The 20,490-nt window shown below is 41.2% G+C and overlaps 1 protein-coding gene and 1 long non-coding RNA gene across 9 annotated transcripts in view; one reads left to right on the forward strand and one right to left on the reverse strand.

The window, feature by feature from the left end:
* The window catches only part of Dis3l (DIS3 like exosome 3'-5' exoribonuclease), a 38,262-nt gene extending 18,145 nt beyond the window's left edge, over positions 1 to 20,117 (reverse strand). For 3 of the 8 annotated variants that reach the window (XM_078049421.1, XM_078049423.1, XM_078049419.1), the window contains exons 1-5: positions 19,734 to 20,114; positions 18,314 to 18,467; positions 5,565 to 5,693; positions 3,364 to 3,499; positions 936 to 1,112 (exon numbers count right to left, since the gene is read on the reverse strand). In XM_078049421.1, the coding sequence (XP_077905547.1) occupies positions 936 to 1,112; positions 3,364 to 3,499; positions 5,565 to 5,693; positions 18,314 to 18,467; positions 19,734 to 19,872 (735 nt within the window). In that variant the 5' untranslated portion in view covers positions 19,873 to 20,114. The other 5 variants (XM_078049420.1, XM_021727728.3, XM_021727726.3 and 2 more) reach the window with 5 other exon arrangements.
* LOC144377714 (uncharacterized) overlaps positions 19,111 to 20,490 on the forward strand; it is a 31,748-nt gene continuing 30,368 nt past the window's right edge. Inside the window, exon 1 of the long non-coding RNA XR_013438734.1 lies at positions 19,111 to 19,564. This is a non-coding gene — a long non-coding RNA (uncharacterized LOC144377714). The remainder of the gene's footprint in view (positions 19,565 to 20,490) is intronic.

Below are 20,490 nucleotides of genomic sequence, written 5' to 3' on the forward strand. Positions count from 1 at the left end.
GGGTGTGGCTCAAGCGGTAGCGCATGCGCATGCGTGCGGCTTGGTTCGATCCTCAGCACCACATACAAACAAAGATGTTGTGTCCGAGGAAAACTAAAAAATAAATATTAAAATTCTCTCCCCCTCTCTCTCTCTTTAAAAAAAAAAAAAAAAAAGAATGACTCTTAAAAAAAAAAAAAAAAGACTGCACAGGGGCTGGGGTTGTACCTCAGCAGTAGAGCACTTGCCTAGCACGTGTAAGACGCTGGGTTCAATTCTCAGCACCACACAAAAATAAATAAATAAATAAAATGAAAGGTATTGTGTCCATACAACTAAAAAAAATGAATAAAAAGTTTAAAAAAAAAGACTGCACACAGCTATATAAGTATATAGTTGTTGAAAACTGAATAATTTGTCTGATTCCTTCCCAAGCACCTGGGTTCTAGGTCCAGGGGGATCACAAAGAGGTCCTTGAAAGGAATGGGAAAATGTACAGGAGTGAAGAAGCTAAATTTCAAATATTTTATAATGTTGTTAAACTTCCACACCTTGATTCAAAAATATTTCTTCCCTAGTAACAGGAGGTATTTACAAGTCTACTCCCACACTCCATTTGTATGATGCTCTACATGCAGCACAACTAACAACATCGTAATAAAGCAGCTTCAAATTGGATAGCCTAGGGCTGTAGGCAGAATGTCACCCCAGTCACCCTAAATTTCAACAGCCCAGGCTTATTCTGTGTATAGCCTTTCAACTTAGAGGCCTGCAACAGGAGACGAAGAAAAAAAAGGATGGGTCCTGACATTCATTCTTTATTTTCGCAATACTAGGGACTGAACCCAAGGCCTACCACATGTTAATCCTCCTGCCTCAGCCTCCAGAGGACCTGGGATTACAGCTGTGTGCCACCATGCCCTGCTCTGACAGTGATTCTTTTTTACCATCCTCACCTGGATATAGCGTCCAGATTTGATCCCAGCTTCTAACACTTCCAAGGGAAGATGTTCTGGGTACTCTTTGCCATGGCTCTCCTGACTCTCATTCTCTCTCTCCTGTCGAGACTGAAGGATAGAATCATAAAGCTCATGGGCAGCTTTTAAGTCTGGCCAAAAGTTGTCCAGGTAATTCTGCATTTAATAAAGGGACAGAGAAACATGGTCAGAAGATAATAATTTTTAATTATAGTACTACTGAAAAATCTTGCCTAGGGAATGCTGTTCCTGAGCCTCAAGTTACTGGCTTATTTTCTTCTATTTCCTGAAGCCTTGCCAAGAATTCCACCACGGTGCATTTCTACCTCTTACTTAGATTTTCTGTATTTTTAAACTTCTCTGTCCAATGCCCTAGCCACCCACCCACCTAAAACACACACACACACACTCACACACACACACACTCAGGTAGCCTGACTTTCCCTATATTGCACTGCTACAGACAGTAGTCTGTATGGACAGGAAAGTCTCCTGTGTAGGTATTCTTACTTTTTTATTTGTGATTTTAACTCAATTTTAATTCTAAGGTAGAGTCTAGCATATTCTCTTTCCTCAAATTAAAAAAAAAATCCCGATTGTCAACTCTAGCATTTTGCTCATTAACTTCAGGGTCCTATTCAAACAAACTGTGCTAATGCTAATATTAGTATCCTAATTCCATAGTCACTTATCACTAACAACACCAAATTTTTGTCATTGTGAACCACCTCTTCAAGTGGTATTTATCATATTGGCTCTTTTCCATCTAACTTCAAGTCCCCAAAGAAAATTCTGGACTTCCCTCTCATCTGAACTTCACAATCTCTCTCTTTTTCTACCATCATTCACCTCTATGAGGCCCTTGGTCACACAGCATACTTGAGAAATGCTATACAAAATAAAACTGTCCTATCCTACTGAACTACAAAGAAAAGTAATTTTCACAAAAAAATAGAAAAATGTAATTTTAGTCAACTGTCCTCTGCAGGAACAAGATATGATATATTACAACAGAAGAAACAAGTGACACTGCCATTAATATCTAGTGCCCCTAGAATTCTCTGGCATGCCAAAACACTTTTTTATAGCAGGGCTAAAAAAATTCTATTGGCAAATCTTTAGCAATACATGCACATGGGAATCCTTATAGAATCTACAATTCAAAATCCAACTAGTCTTTCTATAAACCGACAGGGGTAATGGAGAACCTCATTCTAGTTTCTAAATCATAAAACGAAATCAACCAGTAGAAGTTGATTGACCAACTGGGCCAAGAGGGGAGACCAGTCATCTATTGAGAGATTAACAGTCCTCCTGTTTTCTCAAAAGGTGCTTAAGAGATAGGAAGAACTGTATTGCCATGACAGCCTGAAGAAACTGGCACTGATAATGCCACTCCTGTTATGATCTCCACCACGCTGATCTGACAGCCCTCACATAAATTATATCCTATCTCAGCCCCCTTCACTTGTCCATACGAATTCCCAGGAACACTCCTAAGTGGGAAGAGTGAGGAATAGCTGGAAAATAAAACTGCCTTAAAATAATTTGTGTTTTGTGTGTGTATTCAGGAAAATAATCTGAATGGTGATTAGGAGCTCTGGAGTCAGACTTCCTGGACACCTTCTGGCTCTACCATTCTCTATTTTGTGACCCTAGCAAGTCACTTAGCCTTTTTGTGCTTCAGTTTCTTTACCAATAAGATGGGATAATAACACCCACTGCAGAAGATTTGGGCAAGAATTAAATGAACTAATACACATTGGTGTGTATCATTCCATTTAAATAACACACTTAGGCTTGGCATAGATGCATGTTGAGTATTAGGAGGGACTATAAAACTGCCAGTTTTTGGTAAAAAATAAGAGAATTGTGGCAATCTTATTCAACCTATTGTCATAATAGTTATTATTGTATAAACATTAGAGACTGGGGCATAGCTCAGTGGTACAGTGTGTGCTTGCCATGCACGAGGCCCTGGGTTCAATCCCCAGCACTAAACATCCTCCTCCCACAAAACAAAATTAGTCTACTCTCAGCAAGGGCTTATTAGGCTGGTCTCGGATCTGTGTGCCTTATAGTCACATAGTTTGTCCACATTTGCTAAAGTCAAGGTAAACTAGTTGGAGAATAATAAAGATATGGACATTTTTTTTTTTTTTTTGTATAGGGACTGAATCCAGGAGCACTCTACCACTAAGCTCACTCATTCTATCCATCTCTCTCTCTATTGACAGGGTCTCACTAAATTGCCCAAGTTGGCCTCAAACTTTCGATCCTCCTACCCCAGCCTCCCAAATTGCTGGGATTATAGGCCTGCACTATCATGCCTGGCTGTGATCCAAAGGGATCTAGAGCCTTATGAGGGTATAACTTAGGATGCACACACACACACAACCACAAATACCTTGAAAGAAATCACGAATACTCCTTCTGTTTCACTTCCATACTGCTGAATCGCCTCTTCATCTTCTGTCACCATAACAATAGGCATCCTATCCTGGCAGTGGTGATAGTACCAAACAGCCGCATTGTATATGCTCCTGGAAAAGCAAAGAACACGTGAACTCTCCCAAGGCTGACAGACACAAGCCATTGTTCAGAGTTTCACATTTGGCTCTTAATCTGCCATCCTTTTGTGCATATAGATATCCATTAATTCATTCATCCCCTTATCAAATACTTCCTGAGTATCCATTATAAATAAGCCCTGGAGTTGGTGCTCTGGGGGATACAGAGATGATGAAAAAGCATCTAACATCTTTTCTCCCTAAAGACATCCAACAACCATAGCAACCACTTTTATTTCTTGATTATGGCTTAGAAACCATCAGGCTCTGTCATCTTTTAATAGCCCTTAGTTGGAAGAGTATGTTTCCAAGGAAGTGTACAAACCTGTATGGTCCCTTTTTGTGGGCATTTATTTCCCTTTCTAAAAATGAAGGTGCTCTGTAAGGTCCATTTTTTTTTTTTGTGTGTGTGTGTGTGTGTGTGTTTCATTTAGCCAACATTTATTGTATACCTACTATGTGCAAGGCTGTGTACTTAGCAAATGTTATTATTTTGAGTGCTTCTATGTGACTCGATCTGGAGAAAGATTTGCTTTTTACTTATATTGAACCCAGTGGGAACTTGGAGACTATAAGTAAAAATTCTAAGCCAGGTGCGGTGGTGCATACCTGTAATCTCAGCTGCTCAGGAGACTGAGGCAGGAGGATCTCGAGTTCAAAGCCAGAATCAGCAAAAGCTAGGCACTAAGTAATTCAGTGAGATCCTGTCTCTAAATAAAATATAAAATAGGGCTGTGGATGTGGCTTAGTGGTCGAGTGCCCTGAGTTCAATTCCCAATACCCCTCCCCCTGCCCCCAAATTCTATATGTATCGTTAACTATTTTGCTTTGGAGACTTGAAATATTTAATGGCTCTATCAGATAAATAATCACAAGGAAAAAGATAACTTAAATGTTTTCTGTCACTCCTCATGGAGTCATTGAATGGAGTTTAAAGCCCTGGCGAAAATCTCTCAATTAAAGGAGGGGGTACTAACTAAATCCCTAGCCCTACCCTTTGGGGTGCCTTCAAAGGTACATTCTTTAGGGCTTCTCAGAGGTTCCCCAACAAGACTTCATTTCCTACAACAGTGTCACATCCTTTATTCTTTCCCTTCATCCCTCTTTTTTTTGTTGTTGTTGTGGTGCTGGGGATTGAACCCAGGGCCTTGGCATGTGAGGCACGCACTCTACCAACTGAGCTATAGCCCCAACCCAACCCTTCACCCCTCTTTCTGCCCCCACTTCCTCACTCCTGTTTTGGGAATCGCCCCCATAAACACCCCACACCCAACTGCTTACCTCAGGCTGTTTTCAGGTAGATCTTAACTAAGACACTGTATTTCCTAAAACAGCTTCAGTCTAACAAGACTGGCCAAGGATATTAAATTGAGCATTTGACCTCATTAGCTTAAAAGCAATACTCCTTCCCCCTACACAGACACACGGGTAGTGAATTACAACTTCTAGATCACTGGAAGGATCCTGCTAGCTCTTAGGGTCAGAGGCAAACTTACCCTGGGGACCTTTATTTATTTGCGGGGGGTGCTGGGGATTGAACCCAGGGCCTTGTGAATGCAAGGCAAGCACTGTACCAACTGAGCTATATCCCCAGTCCACCTACGTTCTCCTTAATTACAATTTTTTTTTCAAGGTCCTGGGAATCAAATCCAGGATCTTGCAAACCGTAGGCAAGTGCTTTGACACTGAACTACACCCCCAGCTGTAGTCATTTCTTTTTTTCTTTCTTTCTTTTTTTTTTCTTATTTGGAGACAAGGTCTCTCTAAATTGCTCAGGCTGGCCTGGATATCTTGTGACCTGCCTCAGCCAGCAAAGTCACTAGGATCACAGGTGCACACCACCACACTGGCTCCCCTAATAACAATTTTAAAAATTTAACAATTACATATTCAAATGACTTATCTGTTATACTGATGCATTAAGCATTTGAGTATTAATCATGGCTGCTGGATAATTGTTGGTTTATTCTGGCATACTATTTAGATCAACCTGCAAATAGTCAATGATGAGGAAATGAAAGATGACTCGCTGCCACACCTGGTCTGCCATTTTTCCATGGATTCTCCTCTTTCCCGAGGGAGATAGCAGTGCTGCTGGAATTCATTAGCAAAGAGAATGCAATCGTGACGCGCATCCTTCAGGAGGTTCCGCAGTTTGTTATACTGTCTGTAACACAGAGGAGAAAAATGAATCTAACACAGCAGGTACTCATCTCCTGCAATCTCCTGCTAAGATCCAGTAAGTAAGTGAGTGAGTAAATAAATAAATAAATAATAGGGAAAGAAAGAAATAGAGGAAGAAAGAAAGAAATTTTAGAGCAAAAGATTGATTATTTAAAACCCGAGAAGCACTTATTGGCCTTAGTGTGATTGGGCTGCTCTTTTCTCCATTTTGCCTGCTAGAATGTACTTCAGCAGGGCTTAGTTAATTAGTTTTCAGATTAATTAAACTCTTTTTCTTTGCTTTCCCCTCTGTGATTTCTGATCTTTTTACTATGTAATTGTATTGCCCTGTCCCTCTTCAAAGCTTGAGTACACAGAGGCAAGCAAAATCTGACACTTTATTTTTGTCCCTCACTTTGTTCTGTAAATGGCATTAAGGACTAACACATTGTACTTTTTGCTGGCAGGCCCAGGAAAGGACGTACAAGGTAAATAAGTTTAGGGACTTATTTGTGAATTTTATTTAGCAGTCACTCTGATTTACATGAAGGAGAGCTAGCCTCACTTGTCAGACACCTAATAGAAAGTTGTAAATCTTTCCCCATCAAGACACAGTCATAATTCAAAAATTAAGTCTAGGGGCTGGGGATATAGTTCAGTTAGTAGAGAACCTGCCTTGCATGCAATCCCCAGCACCAAAAAAATAAAAATAAAAAATAAATCAAGTAGACTATGGGTCAATTTCTAAGAAGGTGCTTTTGAAAAGTCTAAGTAGTATGAAATTACAAAGGCCATTCAATTATTTTAAAGGGAGTTAACTGAGGTTTTGTTTCATTGTGCTAGGATCTCACACATCTGCACACTTCTACCTCTAAGGTACACTTCCAGCCACTAAACTAATATTTATAGTTCTTATAGTAATAGTAATGATGATGATTATAGTTTGACTAAGACTGGAAATAATCTCTTGTTTTTTACTTACAAAACATCAATTTACGTGGTTCCACCTAATAATGATCACCAACATGTATTTATGCCAAATATGAGTGTATTATTTGAGTGTATATTGTCTATTTAAAAATTGATTTAGTGGGGCGTATCGATGTACATCTGTGATTCTAGCAACTTGGGGGGCTGGGGCTGTATAGCTCAGTGGTAGATTGCTTGACTAGAATGCACAAAGTCTTGGGTTCAATCTCCAGTACCACCAAAAAAAAAAAAAAAAAAAAAATTGCAAGTAGTTCTAGCAACTTGGGATGCTAAGGCAGAAGATCACAATCAAGGCCAGCCTTGGAAACTTAGTGAGACCGTATCTTAAAAAAAAAAAAAAAAGTGTGTGAGGGTGCTGATGATGCAGCTAAGTGGTGGAGGTCCCTCAGTTCTCTACAAACCCCAGTACTCCAACCCCCCCAAATTAAACCAGATGTTAACATATGTTATCCAAAGCATCATTTAACATGTGAGGTTTTTTTTTTGTGTGTGTGGTGGTGGTTCTGGGGATTGAACCCAAGGATGCTCTATCACTAAGCAACATTCTCAGCTCTTTTAAAATTTTATTTTGGGAAAGGGTCTCACTATTTGCCCAGATGGGTCTTGAACTTGCAATCCTCCTGCCTCAATCTCCCAAGTAGCTAAAATTATAGATGTGGACCACTACACTCAGCTAACATGTTTAATAAAATTCGTTCTTTTCCACTCCCACCTCCAGCCTGCCACTATGGATTTAAAAAAAGAATAAATGAGGGCTGGGGCTGTGGCTCATCAGTAGCACACTGGGTTTGATTTTCAGCACCATGTATAGATAAACAAAATAAAGGTTTATCAACAACTTAAAAAAAAAAAAGAATAAATGAATCTTTTGGACCAGGTGTCGTGGCATATACCTGTAATCCCAGCAGTTTGGGAGGCTGAGGCAGGAGGGTTGAAAATTTGAGGCCAGCCCCAGCAACTAAGTGAGGCCCAAAGCAACTTAGTGAGACCCTCTCTGAAAATAAAAAGGGGCTAGGGATGTGGCTCAGAGGTAAAGCATCCCTGGATTCAATCTCTAATATAAAAAAAAAATTAAAAAAAAAAAGATTTTTGGGGCTAGGAGTATAGCTCAGTGGTAGAACATGTGCCTAGAATGCTTGAGGCCCTGGGTTTGCCATTCTTCCCTGCAGCCTTTTCATTAAGGCAAAGACAGAACTCCCCAATTTGCCCTACTACAGTCACGGCAACTACTGATATCTGTGTGATCTTATAATTCACATGAAAACAAGAGACACTGACATTATTTGGAGTCCCCTTAAAACAATCAGGCTTGGGGGGAAATCTCAATGGTAGAACATGTACTTGGCATGTGTGAGGCCCTGGGTTATATCCCCAGCATGGCCAGAAAAAAAAGAAACAAACAAAAATGATCAATAGTAACTTATAAAATGTCACAATGAACAAAGGGACTCAGTTCCCTTTCTATCAATGCATTGTAGTTTTTCTTAACATAATTCCATTTGTACAAAAGCCACTTCCCTCCCACAAGATTGGTAGAACATGTGAAGTTGGAAATTTTCCCATCTTCACAAATACTTTTTTAAAACTTCTACATTGAGCCGGGTGTGATGGTGCACGCCTGTAATCCCAGCAGCTCAAGAGGCTGAGGCAGGAGGATTCAAGGTGCAAAATCAGTCTCAGCAAGTCAGAGAGGCCCTGAGAAGCTCAGTGAGAGCCTGTCTCAGAAGAAAAAATAAAAAGGGCTGGTGATGTGGTTTGGTGGATAAGTGCCCCTGGGTTCAATCCCTGGGACCAAAAGACAAATAAACAAACAAAAAACAATCATTTCTACATTGCACTGTTAACAGGGGTCAGCTTTGCAGGAGGATATATTAGATTTTCATTTTCTGCTTTACACCTTTCTTTAACATGTGAACTTTTAAAAAATGAACACTTATTTGTTAAGCAATAGATTTCGAAAGTGATTTTATAAACAACTGTAATTTATTATTTCAGAGAAAACAGAAAAATTACTGCCTATTTTTGGTCTTATCTCATGCTGTGGTTTGAACATGGCCCCCAAAGTTCCCATGATGCACACTTAACTCCCAGTGCAGGGTTGTGGAGGAGTCGCTTTAAGAGGCAACTAGCTGGCCATTCAGGAGGCTGAGGCAGGAGGATCGCCAAGTCTGAGGTCAGTCTCCACAACTTGGCAAGACCCTGTCTCAAAAAGAAAAGGAGGGGATGGGCACAAGGTGACACACACCTGTAATCCCAGAGGCTCTGGAGGCTGAGGCAGGAATATCATGAGTTCTACAATTTATCGAGGCCCTTGGTGGTGAAGGCTGCATAACAATGCCAAAGTACTTGATGCCCTTGAACGGTACACTTACAAATGGTTAAAATGGTTACTAGTGGTTAAAATGTTAAATCTTATGTATATTTTACCACAAAAACATGATTAAAAAAATAGAAATCCTACTTGGCAAAATCAAAACAGAACCACTCGTTTCAGTGAAATAAAGTGCGCTGAAAGGAGGGAGTTTTCCTAGAATAGGTGACCCTTGAGGCCTGAAAGATGAATGGGAGCTGGCTGGAGGAAGGGCCAAGCGGGGAAGGTGGCAGACAGTACACGCCACTCCAGCATCTTTGGCTGACAGCCGAGGCTTAATCAGTATCTTCCAAATGCTAGGTGTGTGTGTGTGTGTGTGTGTGTGTGTGTGTGTGTGTGTGTGTGTGTGTGTGTGTGTGTGTGTGTGTCTGTGTCTGTCTCCATCCAAGTCCAGGGTAATAATGTTTCTGAATAAACTCTGATATTTTCAGAACCCAGTTATCCTCCTACTAGGGTTCATATACGTCCCCTTCACTCTAGGACCAGAATTCCTTGCCAAATAATGACATGCCACAAGCCAGACCCAGTATAACTACCAGACCAGAATAATGCCTATATATATATATATATATAAATTATTTGGCATTTAACCACTGACCACATCCCCAGCCATTTTTTATATTTTATTTAGAGATAGGGTCTTACTGAGTTGCTTAGGGCCTCACTAAGTTGCTAAGGCTGGCTTTGAACTTGCGATCCTCCTGCCTCTGCCCTCTGAGCTGCTGGGATTACAGGCATACACCACTGCACCCGGCCCTTCCAAATATTTAGAAAAGTATCTAACCTAACAAGACTTTTCCAAAACTTAGGTTGCACTCCCATATATTTTTCTTAGACTTTTATTACATGCTTCCATTTGTCAGCTACCTATCAGCCAGATAAAACAAATGAACAAATAGCCCAGGAATACTAATGGGAAAAGCAGGAAACAAATTACAGATTACTCTGAGCATGACAATCAGCTTCCTTGTAGATGTGTCGGCTTATAGTTATAATTTAATAGTGCATACATGCAATATAGTCATATTTTCTGCTAGTCAGAGTTTGTAGTGCTTATGATAGAATTAGATAGATGAGTGTCCTGTGTGGAGTCAGCACAGAGCATCATGGGGCCTTGAACAAGTTTGACCAGAATGACAGGAGAGCAGTTGTTTTGATAGTCAAGTGCAATAAAAATATCTTAAGTTTTAAAACCTTCACAGTCTTGCAGAAAAACTTTACCTCCCTTGGACTGGCTTGGACTTTTTTCTAGATCTCTATCACCTAAATATTTCAAAAATTTCTTGGGGCCAGCTAAACTTCCTTCTGTAGGTTGATCCCCCCACCCCCTCCCAGATGGAGTCTTGCTGTATTGCTCAGACTGATGTCAAACTCCTGGACTCAAGTTATCCTCCTGCCTCAGCCTCCTGAGTGCTGGAACTGTGATAGTCAAGCCAAAGTGACTCCATTTTGTTTAGTAACTCCATTTTGTAAAACCATGCCAAGTTAGAAGGGTCATGACCAGGGCAAGATGTTCTTTTCCTTTTGCTATAGAAACCTTTAAGAACACAGAACTACCTAATGGGGCATTGTTTTTGTAACTAGAGTAACAAGGCTCTGTTTCTGTAACTGGGGTGACTGGGCTCACTGTGATTAGCTAGGCGTCCCTCCGCCTGACTGCACTCTCCTGCTTCTGGCTTGCTTGCATTGGCTAGACCCCCCCCCCCAACATCCCTTTTGCGGTTTTCAGGCTTATAAGGAGTGCCTTTGCAATTGTTCGGGGCTGATCAGGGGAACTGCTTTATGTTCTGGTCAGTTGCCACTAGTGTGCTTCAATAAAGTCTTGATTTGATTATATGTGAGTGGTCTGGAAGTCAGTTTATGAAACCCAGGGACAAAGCTTTAACTATAACAGAACTACAGGCACACACTACTGAACCCAGGTTAAACTGTTTTTTTTTACTGTTTTTATTTGATGGCGACCTTACCTACAGATGCAACAACAATCCCCCCCATGACCGCACTCTCGAAGGGTTAGAAGTGGGCATCCCACAATCAGAGGGAAGGCTTACAAGAGGTAAAATCTGTACTAAATATGTTTGCCAGCTAGGTTTACAATAGGCTGGCCCTCACTTTCAAAATCCTTGGGTTTTCTACAAGAGAAGTTTGTTATTTATATGTAGCCAATATACTCAGTGCATTTTTGAGGACTGCATATTGGGCCATCTGAGTGACTACAGTTATAGTCTGGCTCTTGTATGTCCCCAAAGACCCTTGTGTTAAAGACCTGGTTCCCAGGGTGCTGCTATTTAGAGATGGTGAAAGCTCTAAGAGGTGGGGCCTAGCGGGAGGTCATCAGGTCTTTGGGAGAGGGCCTTTGAAGGGGACAGTGGGACCCCTGCCCCTTCCTCTTCCTTTTTTTTGCTTCCTACCTACAAAGTGAGTGGCTTTGCTCTGTCACTTGCTCCTGACATATCTGATATGCTGCCTTGCCATGGGACCAAAAGCAATGATCATGTATCAAACGCCTATCCATCATGGACTAGAATCTCCAACAATGTGAGCCAAAGTCCACCTTGTCTCTTTATGAGTTAATCATCTCAGACAGCTGACAACACACACCTTCCAACTTGCACTGCCATCAGGGCCCTGCCTCTCAGAAGCTAGACACTTGGTCTTCCTCTAGTGTTCTCTCTCTGTCCAGTTACATAAGCCAGAAACCTCAATATTATCTTTGACACCACCTTCTCACCATCTTACATATCTAAAACTATCACTAAGTTCTATAGGTCAAAAAAATTGCTATTTTGAGATATAATTCATTTATATTTGTAAAATGTACAATACAATAATTTTCATAGAGTCACAGAGTTCTGCAACTATTACTGTTATCTAATTCCAAACCAGTTTCATCATCCTAAGAGAAACCTGCATCCAGCCAGGTGGAGGGGCCCACACCTATAAACCTAGTGACATGGGAGGCTGAGGCAGGAGGATCACAAGTTTAAGGCCAGCCTGGGCAACTTAGACCTTGTCTCAGAATAAAAAGGGCTGGAGAATATAGCTTAGTGGCAGAGCACTTGCCTAGCATGTGTGAAGCTCTGGGTTGGGTCCCGAGTACCACAGAAAAAAAGAAAAGAAACCTATATCCAATTAGCTGCCATTCCTCCTTTCCCTTAGCCCATCCTTTGGCAACACTATTCTGCCTTCTGTCTCTATTGATCTGCCTCTACATGACATGTAAATAATGAAATTATACAATAGATGGTGTCTTTGTGTGGTTGGTGTATTTTACTTGGCATGACGTTTTCAAGTTTCATCCATGTTGTAAACATGCTCAGCTTTTTATGGCTGAATAATATTCCACTGTATGAATGCACCACATTTTGCTTGAACATCAGTTAATGGACACTTGGTTTATTTCTACCTTTTTGCTTATAGATAAAGCTTCTGTGAATATTCCATCTTTTTCTGTTTCAATGTGGATACTTTTCAGTTTCCTTGGTTATATATTTAGATAGTTTTATAGATTTTTACCTACTAAGTAGCTCTTGGAACTATCCACTTATCTCCGTGTCTAAGCTCCCAGCGTCTCTGCTATGATTGGAGAATGTTTTGAGTGTGTCCCCTAAGGGTTCATGAGTTGAACATTTATTTATTTATTTATTTTTTTGGGTATGTAGTCCTAGGGAATCATTTGTTGAGATTTAATCCCTATTGTGAGATATGAAGGGCAGGTGGAAACTTATCCCACTGTTTTATTTAGAAGTGGGGCCTTTGGGAGGTGGTTAGGGTTAGATGTCATAAAGGTGGAACCCTCATGACAGAATTACTGGTAATTTTTTAAGAGGAAGAGAGACCATCAGAAGATACACACGTACATACGTGTGTTCCCTGCCTTTTGCCATGTGGAGACCTGCACTACCTTGAGACTCCATTAGTAACAAGTCCATATCACCAATCCATATGGCCCATCACATTGGGCCTCTAGAAACATGAGCTAAACAAACCTTTTTTCTTTTTCTTTTTCTTTTTTTTTTTTTTTTTTAATTTTTAACATTTATTTTTCAGTTCTCGGCGGACACAACATCTTTGTTGGTATGTGGTGCTGAGGATTGAACCCGGGCCGCACGCATGCCAGGCCAGCGCGCTACCGCTTGAGCCACATCCCCAGCCCCAAACCTTTTTTCTTTATAAAGTAGCCTGTCTTTTTTTTTTTTTTTTTTTTTTTAAGAGAGAGGAGAGAGAGAGAGAGAATTTTTTAATATTTATTTTTTAGTTCTCGGTGGACACAACATCTTTGTTTGTATGTGGTGCTGAGGATCGAACCCGGGCCGCACGCATGCCAGGCGAGCGCACTACCGCTTGAGCCACATCCCCAGCCCCAAAGTAGCCTGTCTTTAGTATTCCATTATAGTAAAACAAAATAGACCAATGTATTCTCTCATCTGGACTATAACATAGCCTCTTCCCTTTTTTTCTCCAGGACTCTTTTCTACTTGGCCCTGCAATTTTTTTAGAAATATTTTTAGCTGTGGATGGACACAATACTTTTATATTATTTATTCATTTTTTATATGGTGCTAGGGATCAAATCCAGTGCCTCACATGTGCTAGGCAAGTACTCTGCCACTGATCCACAGCCCCAGCCCAGGGACCTGCAAATATTTTAAAGACAGGAATCTTATTATGTTATCCCATTTTACTTAAAACCCTTCCCTGACATCCGGGAGGTCCATGGGACTTCCCAACTGATCCAGCTGTGCTTTCTCAGTTCCTTAAGAGTGTCACACCCCCATCATGGGCCCTGCACAAGCACCTCCCCTTGCCTAATAAACTTTTCTCCTTTCTCTGTGTGGTCTACTCCTACTTATCCCTTGGAGCTCAGCAGAGGCATTTGCCCAAGGAATGCCCTTCCTTGCTCCCTGGCTGCTAGGAGCTCTGTTGCTACCACTCCTTGTATTTCCCTGCACAGGTCACGATCACAGTCCTACCTCTGTGTGAGACTACCCGATTCCTGCTTGTCGCCCCTTCAGGGCTGAGTCTGCTTTTGTTTACCACTATACCCTCAGTGCTAGCAGTTTCTAGAGCCTATGTTCCCTCAATACGTATTTGTTACCATCTGATTACATGAATGTAGCGGACAGGGCAGCCTTATTATAGATTTACCAATTAACACTTGATTAAATAATTTAAGGATTTAGATGACAGGCATGTGATCATCTTAAATAATCAAAGACTTGACATTATTCACTCTTTTGTACAATACACTTATGAGAACAGGCATTCTCTACGTTGATATTAAAATCAAAATGTAAATTCACATTACATATAGAATCAGATAGGAGATTATCTTTTTACGGTGAAACCCAACTCTGGTGATTTCATTTCAGTAACACAGTGTCATCTGCCACATTAAATTATGGTTGGCCCTCTGCATCCTTGTGTTCCACACCTGAGGGAACCTCATCTATTGAGGGAAATAATCAGATAAAAAGAATTTCAACTGTACTGAAAATGTGGAGTTTTTCTTAAACTTATTTCCTAAATAACATAACTGTATACATAGTATTTATATTGTATTAGGTTTCTCCTCCTCCTTCTCCTCCTGATTGAACCCAAGTTCTTGAGACAGAGTCTTGCTAAATTGCTGAGACTGTCTTTGAACTCACCTTCCTCCTGTCTCAGCTTCCCAAATTCCTGGAATTATAGGCATGCACTAATATGGTAATCTAGAGAAAATTTCAAACATGAAGGAGGATGTGCAAAGGTAATATGCAAACACTATGCCATTTCACATAAGGGACCTGAGCACCCTCAGCATTTGTTACCCTTAGGGGTCCTAGAACCAATTTCCCCTGAATACTAAAGAACTACTATCTATAATGTTTGTTTGTAGTTTTCTAGTTTTTAAACTATGTTTATTTACTTTAAAGGTCTGATTTGGTTTTATGGTTGTATTAAGTATTTAAATATGAGAACTTATACCTAGACTTTTGTTTAAATACCAGTACAGTAAAATACATATAAAATATATTAACATGGGATATCCAGGAGCATTTTTGTCTTTTAGAATCAGGGTTAATACATTATTCATGTTGAAAAACCCTGATGTATTGGAGAAGAAGTTGAAACCTATGTGACCTCATAGAGCCCTCCAAGTATAATATGATTCCAATCTTATACTGTACACCACCAAAAAACAGAGGCACAGAATGCCGATACTCTCTGAAGGAATTCAGGAGGGAGTCAAAAGGAGAAGGCAAGGCATCCTCACAGTGGACACCAGATCACACCAGGCATCATTAACCAACAAAGCTTTCCCAAGCAATCAGGTTCCTAGAAGCATATTGTATAGAAGGAATTATATACTGACATCTCAAAAATATCCAAGGAAGAACTGAAAAACAAAACATTGCCCGACAGTAAATGAAACAAAACACCAGAGAGCCTCTTACTAGGCCAAGTTTGTTTAAATGTAGAAAGTTGATTTTCACCACACACACACACACACACAAAGATAAGGTAATGGACATATTAATCAGCTTGATTTAGCCTTCTAAACATATTTCAAAACATGTTAAACATCATGTTTACATCATTTATTGGTGAACTTAAAAAAAAAATCAAATGACTTGCACTTACATAGTATTTATATTGCACTTAACATTAATGAAGGCCAAATTAATAAAGAGATTCTCTTAGATCTTATATATTCAATGGCAGTATTGAAGGTTGAACCCAGTGTTTCCCCCATGCTAGCCAAGCATTCTAACACTAAGCTAAACCCCATGGCTGGCCTCAACTTTGTAGTCTTGCCTCAGCCTCCTTCTGAGTCGCTGGGATTACAAGTGTGCACCATTGCACTCAGTTTATAATAAACGGTTTTTTTTTTTTTTAGTACAGGGGTTGAACCCAGGAGTGATTAACCACTGGGCCACACCTCCAGCCCTTAAAAAAAAATTATAAATATATATATATATATATATATATATATATATATTTACTTATTTTTTAATTGTAGTTGGACACAATACCTTTATTTTATTCATCTATTTTTATGTGGTGCTGAGGATTGAACCCAGGGCCTCACACATGCTAGGCAAGCACTCTACCACTGAGCCACAACCCCAGCACCCCCAGTCCTTTTTCAATATTTTATTGAAAGACTGGGTCTCACTGAGTTGCTTAGGGCCTCTCTAAGTTGCTAAGGCTGGCTTTGAACTTGTGATCTTCTTGCCTCAACCTCCAAAGGTGCTGGGATTACAGGCATGGGCCACTGCACCCAGCTCATAATATATTTTTTAAAAATATTTTTTAGTTGTAGATGGACATAATACCTTTATTAATTTATTTTATTTTTTAATGTGGTGCTGAAGATCAAACCCAGTGCCTCATGCATACTAGGCTCTACCCCTGAGCCACAACCCCAGCCCTCATAATAGATTTTTTAAGACCAGTTTCAAACCTATTTCTCCTGGAGGCTTTTTGACCTAACCTCACACCCACTTATACGTTTGTACTTTGGATAGTTCACATTAACTATCCTTCTGTGGCTATGATCCTTCATAATTAATTTCTTGTTCCTTGCAGTTGACCCTAATGAAACAACAGGTTTATTATGAGAGGAACTAAGACTTCTTTTTGTATTCCTCAAGGCCTAGAACTAGGAACTCAAAAAGTATTTATTAAGGTGTGGGGGGGTGCATAGCTGGTGGAACATGCCTATAATCCCAGCCACTCAGGAGACTGAGGCAGGAGGATCTAAAGTTCCAGGCCTCCAGGACAGCCTGAGCAATTTAGCAAGACTTTGTCTCAAAAAAAAAAAAAAAAAAAAAAAAGTATGGGGGAGTAGCTCAGCAGTACAGTGCCCCCAGGTTTGATCCCCAGTACTGGAAAAAAGAAAAGGGCTTATCCAACGAAAAAAAAGCAGAATGTTATCATAAAAACCTATTTCATAAAACCTTATCTTTTGTTTTTGCATTTAGTATATTGAGAGACACAGTAAAGTACTGGAAAACCAATAGTTTTTCATCAAGTTAACTACTTTTGAAATGTTCAGGAGAAAAGACATTTAAATTCTGATTCTTTGCTTTTGAATGTCTCAGGAATTGGTTTTTAAAACAATCCTTAATGTTAAAAATATATCAGAAAACAGAAGTTGAAAAGGCTTGCGGTGTGTTAGCAATTTGAACGATAATAACACATTGATTTTAGTAGTAGAAATTGAAATACGACACCTGAAGCAGCACTGAAACCTGGATGTATGTAAACATCTACATCTTTGTGTCTGAATAAAATCAACTTCAAGTCATTTTAAAATATTCTATCTGAAAAAAGCCTGTACACAGTCTAGTTAATGTACGTTTTTAACTGAGCGTATCATAAGGACAATTTATCATTTTCATATACAAATAAAAACAACTTCATCTTTTAGTATCAAGTTCTGAAGAAACTACAACATTAAAAAAAAAAGAATAAATACGTAGTTTCTGCTTATTAAATAGCTTGGGATGTTAAGCTTTTGGATATATAATTCTAATATGCTATTTCCATACAGTCTGAAGTTCAAATCATAAAATTTTTCTCAGTATTCAATGAAGCAAAACCATTTTTAGGACACTTGTTTAAAAGGTGGACAATTATTCTTCATTTAAGTACAAGGCAAGTATTTTAGACTAGTTCAATTAGAAATTTTTGGTCAGTAAATACAATTACTGTGGCTGATATTTACACTAGTAATCTAAAAATAAAACAAGTTATTTATGGTTTTATTGGATAAATCGTTATAAGTACAATTTGTAATTCACAATAAAGGTGAGCACTCTATCACTGAGCCACAACCCCAGCACTACCCAGTCCTTTTTTAAATATTTTATTTAGAGGCTTTATTTAAAAGTAGTCCTTTTCTAAAGAAAAGAATGTAGGTTACTGAAACAATGTATATTAAAAAGAAGCTTAAATAATATACATTAACAGAAAAAAAAATGCACTGCTACCATAAAAATGCAAACCAAAAGTCAGTTCACACTAGAATCTTAAATACCTATATACTGGGGACACTGCAGTTTATTGATCTACAGTCAGTTTGGGGCCAGGTGTTGAAGCAGAAATTTAAAATAATGTTACTGCATTCTCCACTAGCAAAGAGAATACCAAATTAGTTTCAAAAGTCCTTTCTGACAAAATAATGAATTCTTCTCCTCCCCCTCCAACAAGAGACCTTTTCTAAAGGGGGAGAAAAAATCTGCACTATAAATAAATAAATAATGCAAAACAGATACCTCCGGCCTCTTTGATGCTGCACAGCTTGACAAGCCGTTTGCATGAAAATAATTCCCTTCAGCTCTGGAAATTCAAGGATCTCAAGGTAATCTTGAACAACTTTCCAGTCTGGGATCACATAATGAGTCACATCACTAGACAAGAGCTTCCCCTCTGAAACATAATTCAAAATGTAAGATATTAGATAACATTTTCAAACCTGTTTTATTACTATCTCAATGTCATGGTGCCCCAGTGTTTAAAATCACTTCCCATCTTAATTCCAACATAAAGTTCTTTAAAAGACAAGACAAATCTACTTTGGTAGAAGCCCAAAGTTCAGGGGAAACTCTGCGCCTTCTTTTTTTGTTTTTGAAGCTGTGATAAATTCATGCTCAAAGTGGTTTATGGTGTTGCTAGTGGTGCAGGAGAGGACAAATGATATTTTAAAAGCAAAAAAGTACATTTCAGCACTAGCTGGATATTTCTGTTACCTCCTCATTGACATGCAATCACATTCAAATGAAGCACTGTATGTATATGTTAACCACTTGTATGTATCCAGCAATTTCTAGTAGGTCGTGTTTCAAGCTTCTAAACATGCTCAGAAGTCTCAAGTCCTAGAAAGATGGAATTGACCAGAAAAGATGCTTACTGGAAGCAACTGGAAGTGGTAGGCTTTCTACCCAGCTGAGAGCTGTTTAACCAAGCTGTAACTGAAACTGTAACCAAGCTGAACCCCAACCATAAACAGAATTCCAAGCATTCCCGGAAAAGGACCACCGGGCTCATCTCCCACGAGGGGGAAAGAACAGTAACCCTCATTGTTAAATGGGCCACTCCTGCAACTTGGAAACCAAGCGGGCAAGTCTGGTCCGCAGCAGTCTCCAATCCAGCTCTCACACCACCTTCCCCCACGACGAAGGCCTAGATAATTCCCGAGTCCTGCTCTCCACTGTATAAACGTTCACGGCGTCCGGGTTGGCAGGCTGAAAATCTGAGGAGCGGAGGAGGCCATGTCAAGGGGGCGGCAGCGGCTCGCGGCAGCCTCTCACCGCAGAGCCCGAGCGGTCAGGAGCCGTCCCCCAGGCTGCGCGCCTGAAGAGGCGGGTGCCTGCGCCCTCAGGGCCCCTCTGAAAACCCGAACCACCGGCCTCTGGGCTGGGAGGCGCCAGTCTCCAGGGCTCTTCCATTTGATCAGGAGAAGCCGCCGGAGCGCCCCTGCAGCCGCGGACCCGGGCCGCCCGCTCCCAGCCCCAGTCAGGCTGCAGGTGATCCTGAGGCGGGCGGAGGCCGCGGGCCTGGGACTCCGCGCTCTCGCCGCCTCGCGCTGCGCCCCCCGACGCTCCGCCCCGGCAGTCCTCGCTCGCGCCCGGCCGCCCCCGTTCCCGCCAGGCCCCGGCTCCGCAGGCTTCCCCAGGCCCCGGCGCCGGCCCTCACCGTTGCGGCAGGCGGCGGGCTGCGGGCAGAGCGGGCTGTTGCACGGCACGCAGGGCCGCAGGTAGTGCTCACGCACGATCCGCAGCGTCCGGCCCTGGAAGGTCCTCAGCAGCAGGACCTTCTCCCGCTTCTGCAGCATGGTGGCAGCGCTCGGCCCCGCGGAGCTCTGAGCCCTGGGAGGCCGCCCAGAGCTGCCGGGAAGCGCCGGAGGCGAGGCCGCGGCTTGGGGCCCGCCCTTCGGTCCCCGGCCGCCCGGCCCGGCCCACCCGGCTGGGGTGTGAGCGCTGCGGGCATCGAACCGCCCTAACGGACGGCCGTGCGGAGGGCTTGAGGCCCGAGGCCCGAGGCCCGCGGGGCGGATTCTCCAGCCCCGGCCCAGGCCTCTAACCCCACCTAAATTTCTTTCTGATTCGCAATGGCGTGGGCGTGGTAATAAAATATAAGGAATATATATGGGAGAGAGGTGATTAAAATGCACCCCAAATACTTAGGGGTGACTAGGACACTATATGCAGGAAAGCTTTTGTTTTGTTTTGGTACAGGTGAGGGATTTGAACTCATGATCCTCCTGCCTCAGCCTCCCAAACCTCTGGGATTAAAGGCATGTGCCACTGGAAGCTGGTTTAAAAGTACTCTGAAAAAAGGTTTGGTTGAACTATAAACAATTACTAATACTTTGTTTCTATCTAGATCCATATGGGAATCCGGCTGCCATATAAATACTGGGCAATTACTAGAGTTTTCAGTTATTTATCTG

Source organism: Ictidomys tridecemlineatus, chromosome 5 (genome assembly GCF_052094955.1).
Source record: "Ictidomys tridecemlineatus isolate mIctTri1 chromosome 5, mIctTri1.hap1, whole genome shotgun sequence".
NCBI lineage: Eukaryota > Metazoa > Chordata > Mammalia > Rodentia > Sciuridae > Ictidomys > Ictidomys tridecemlineatus.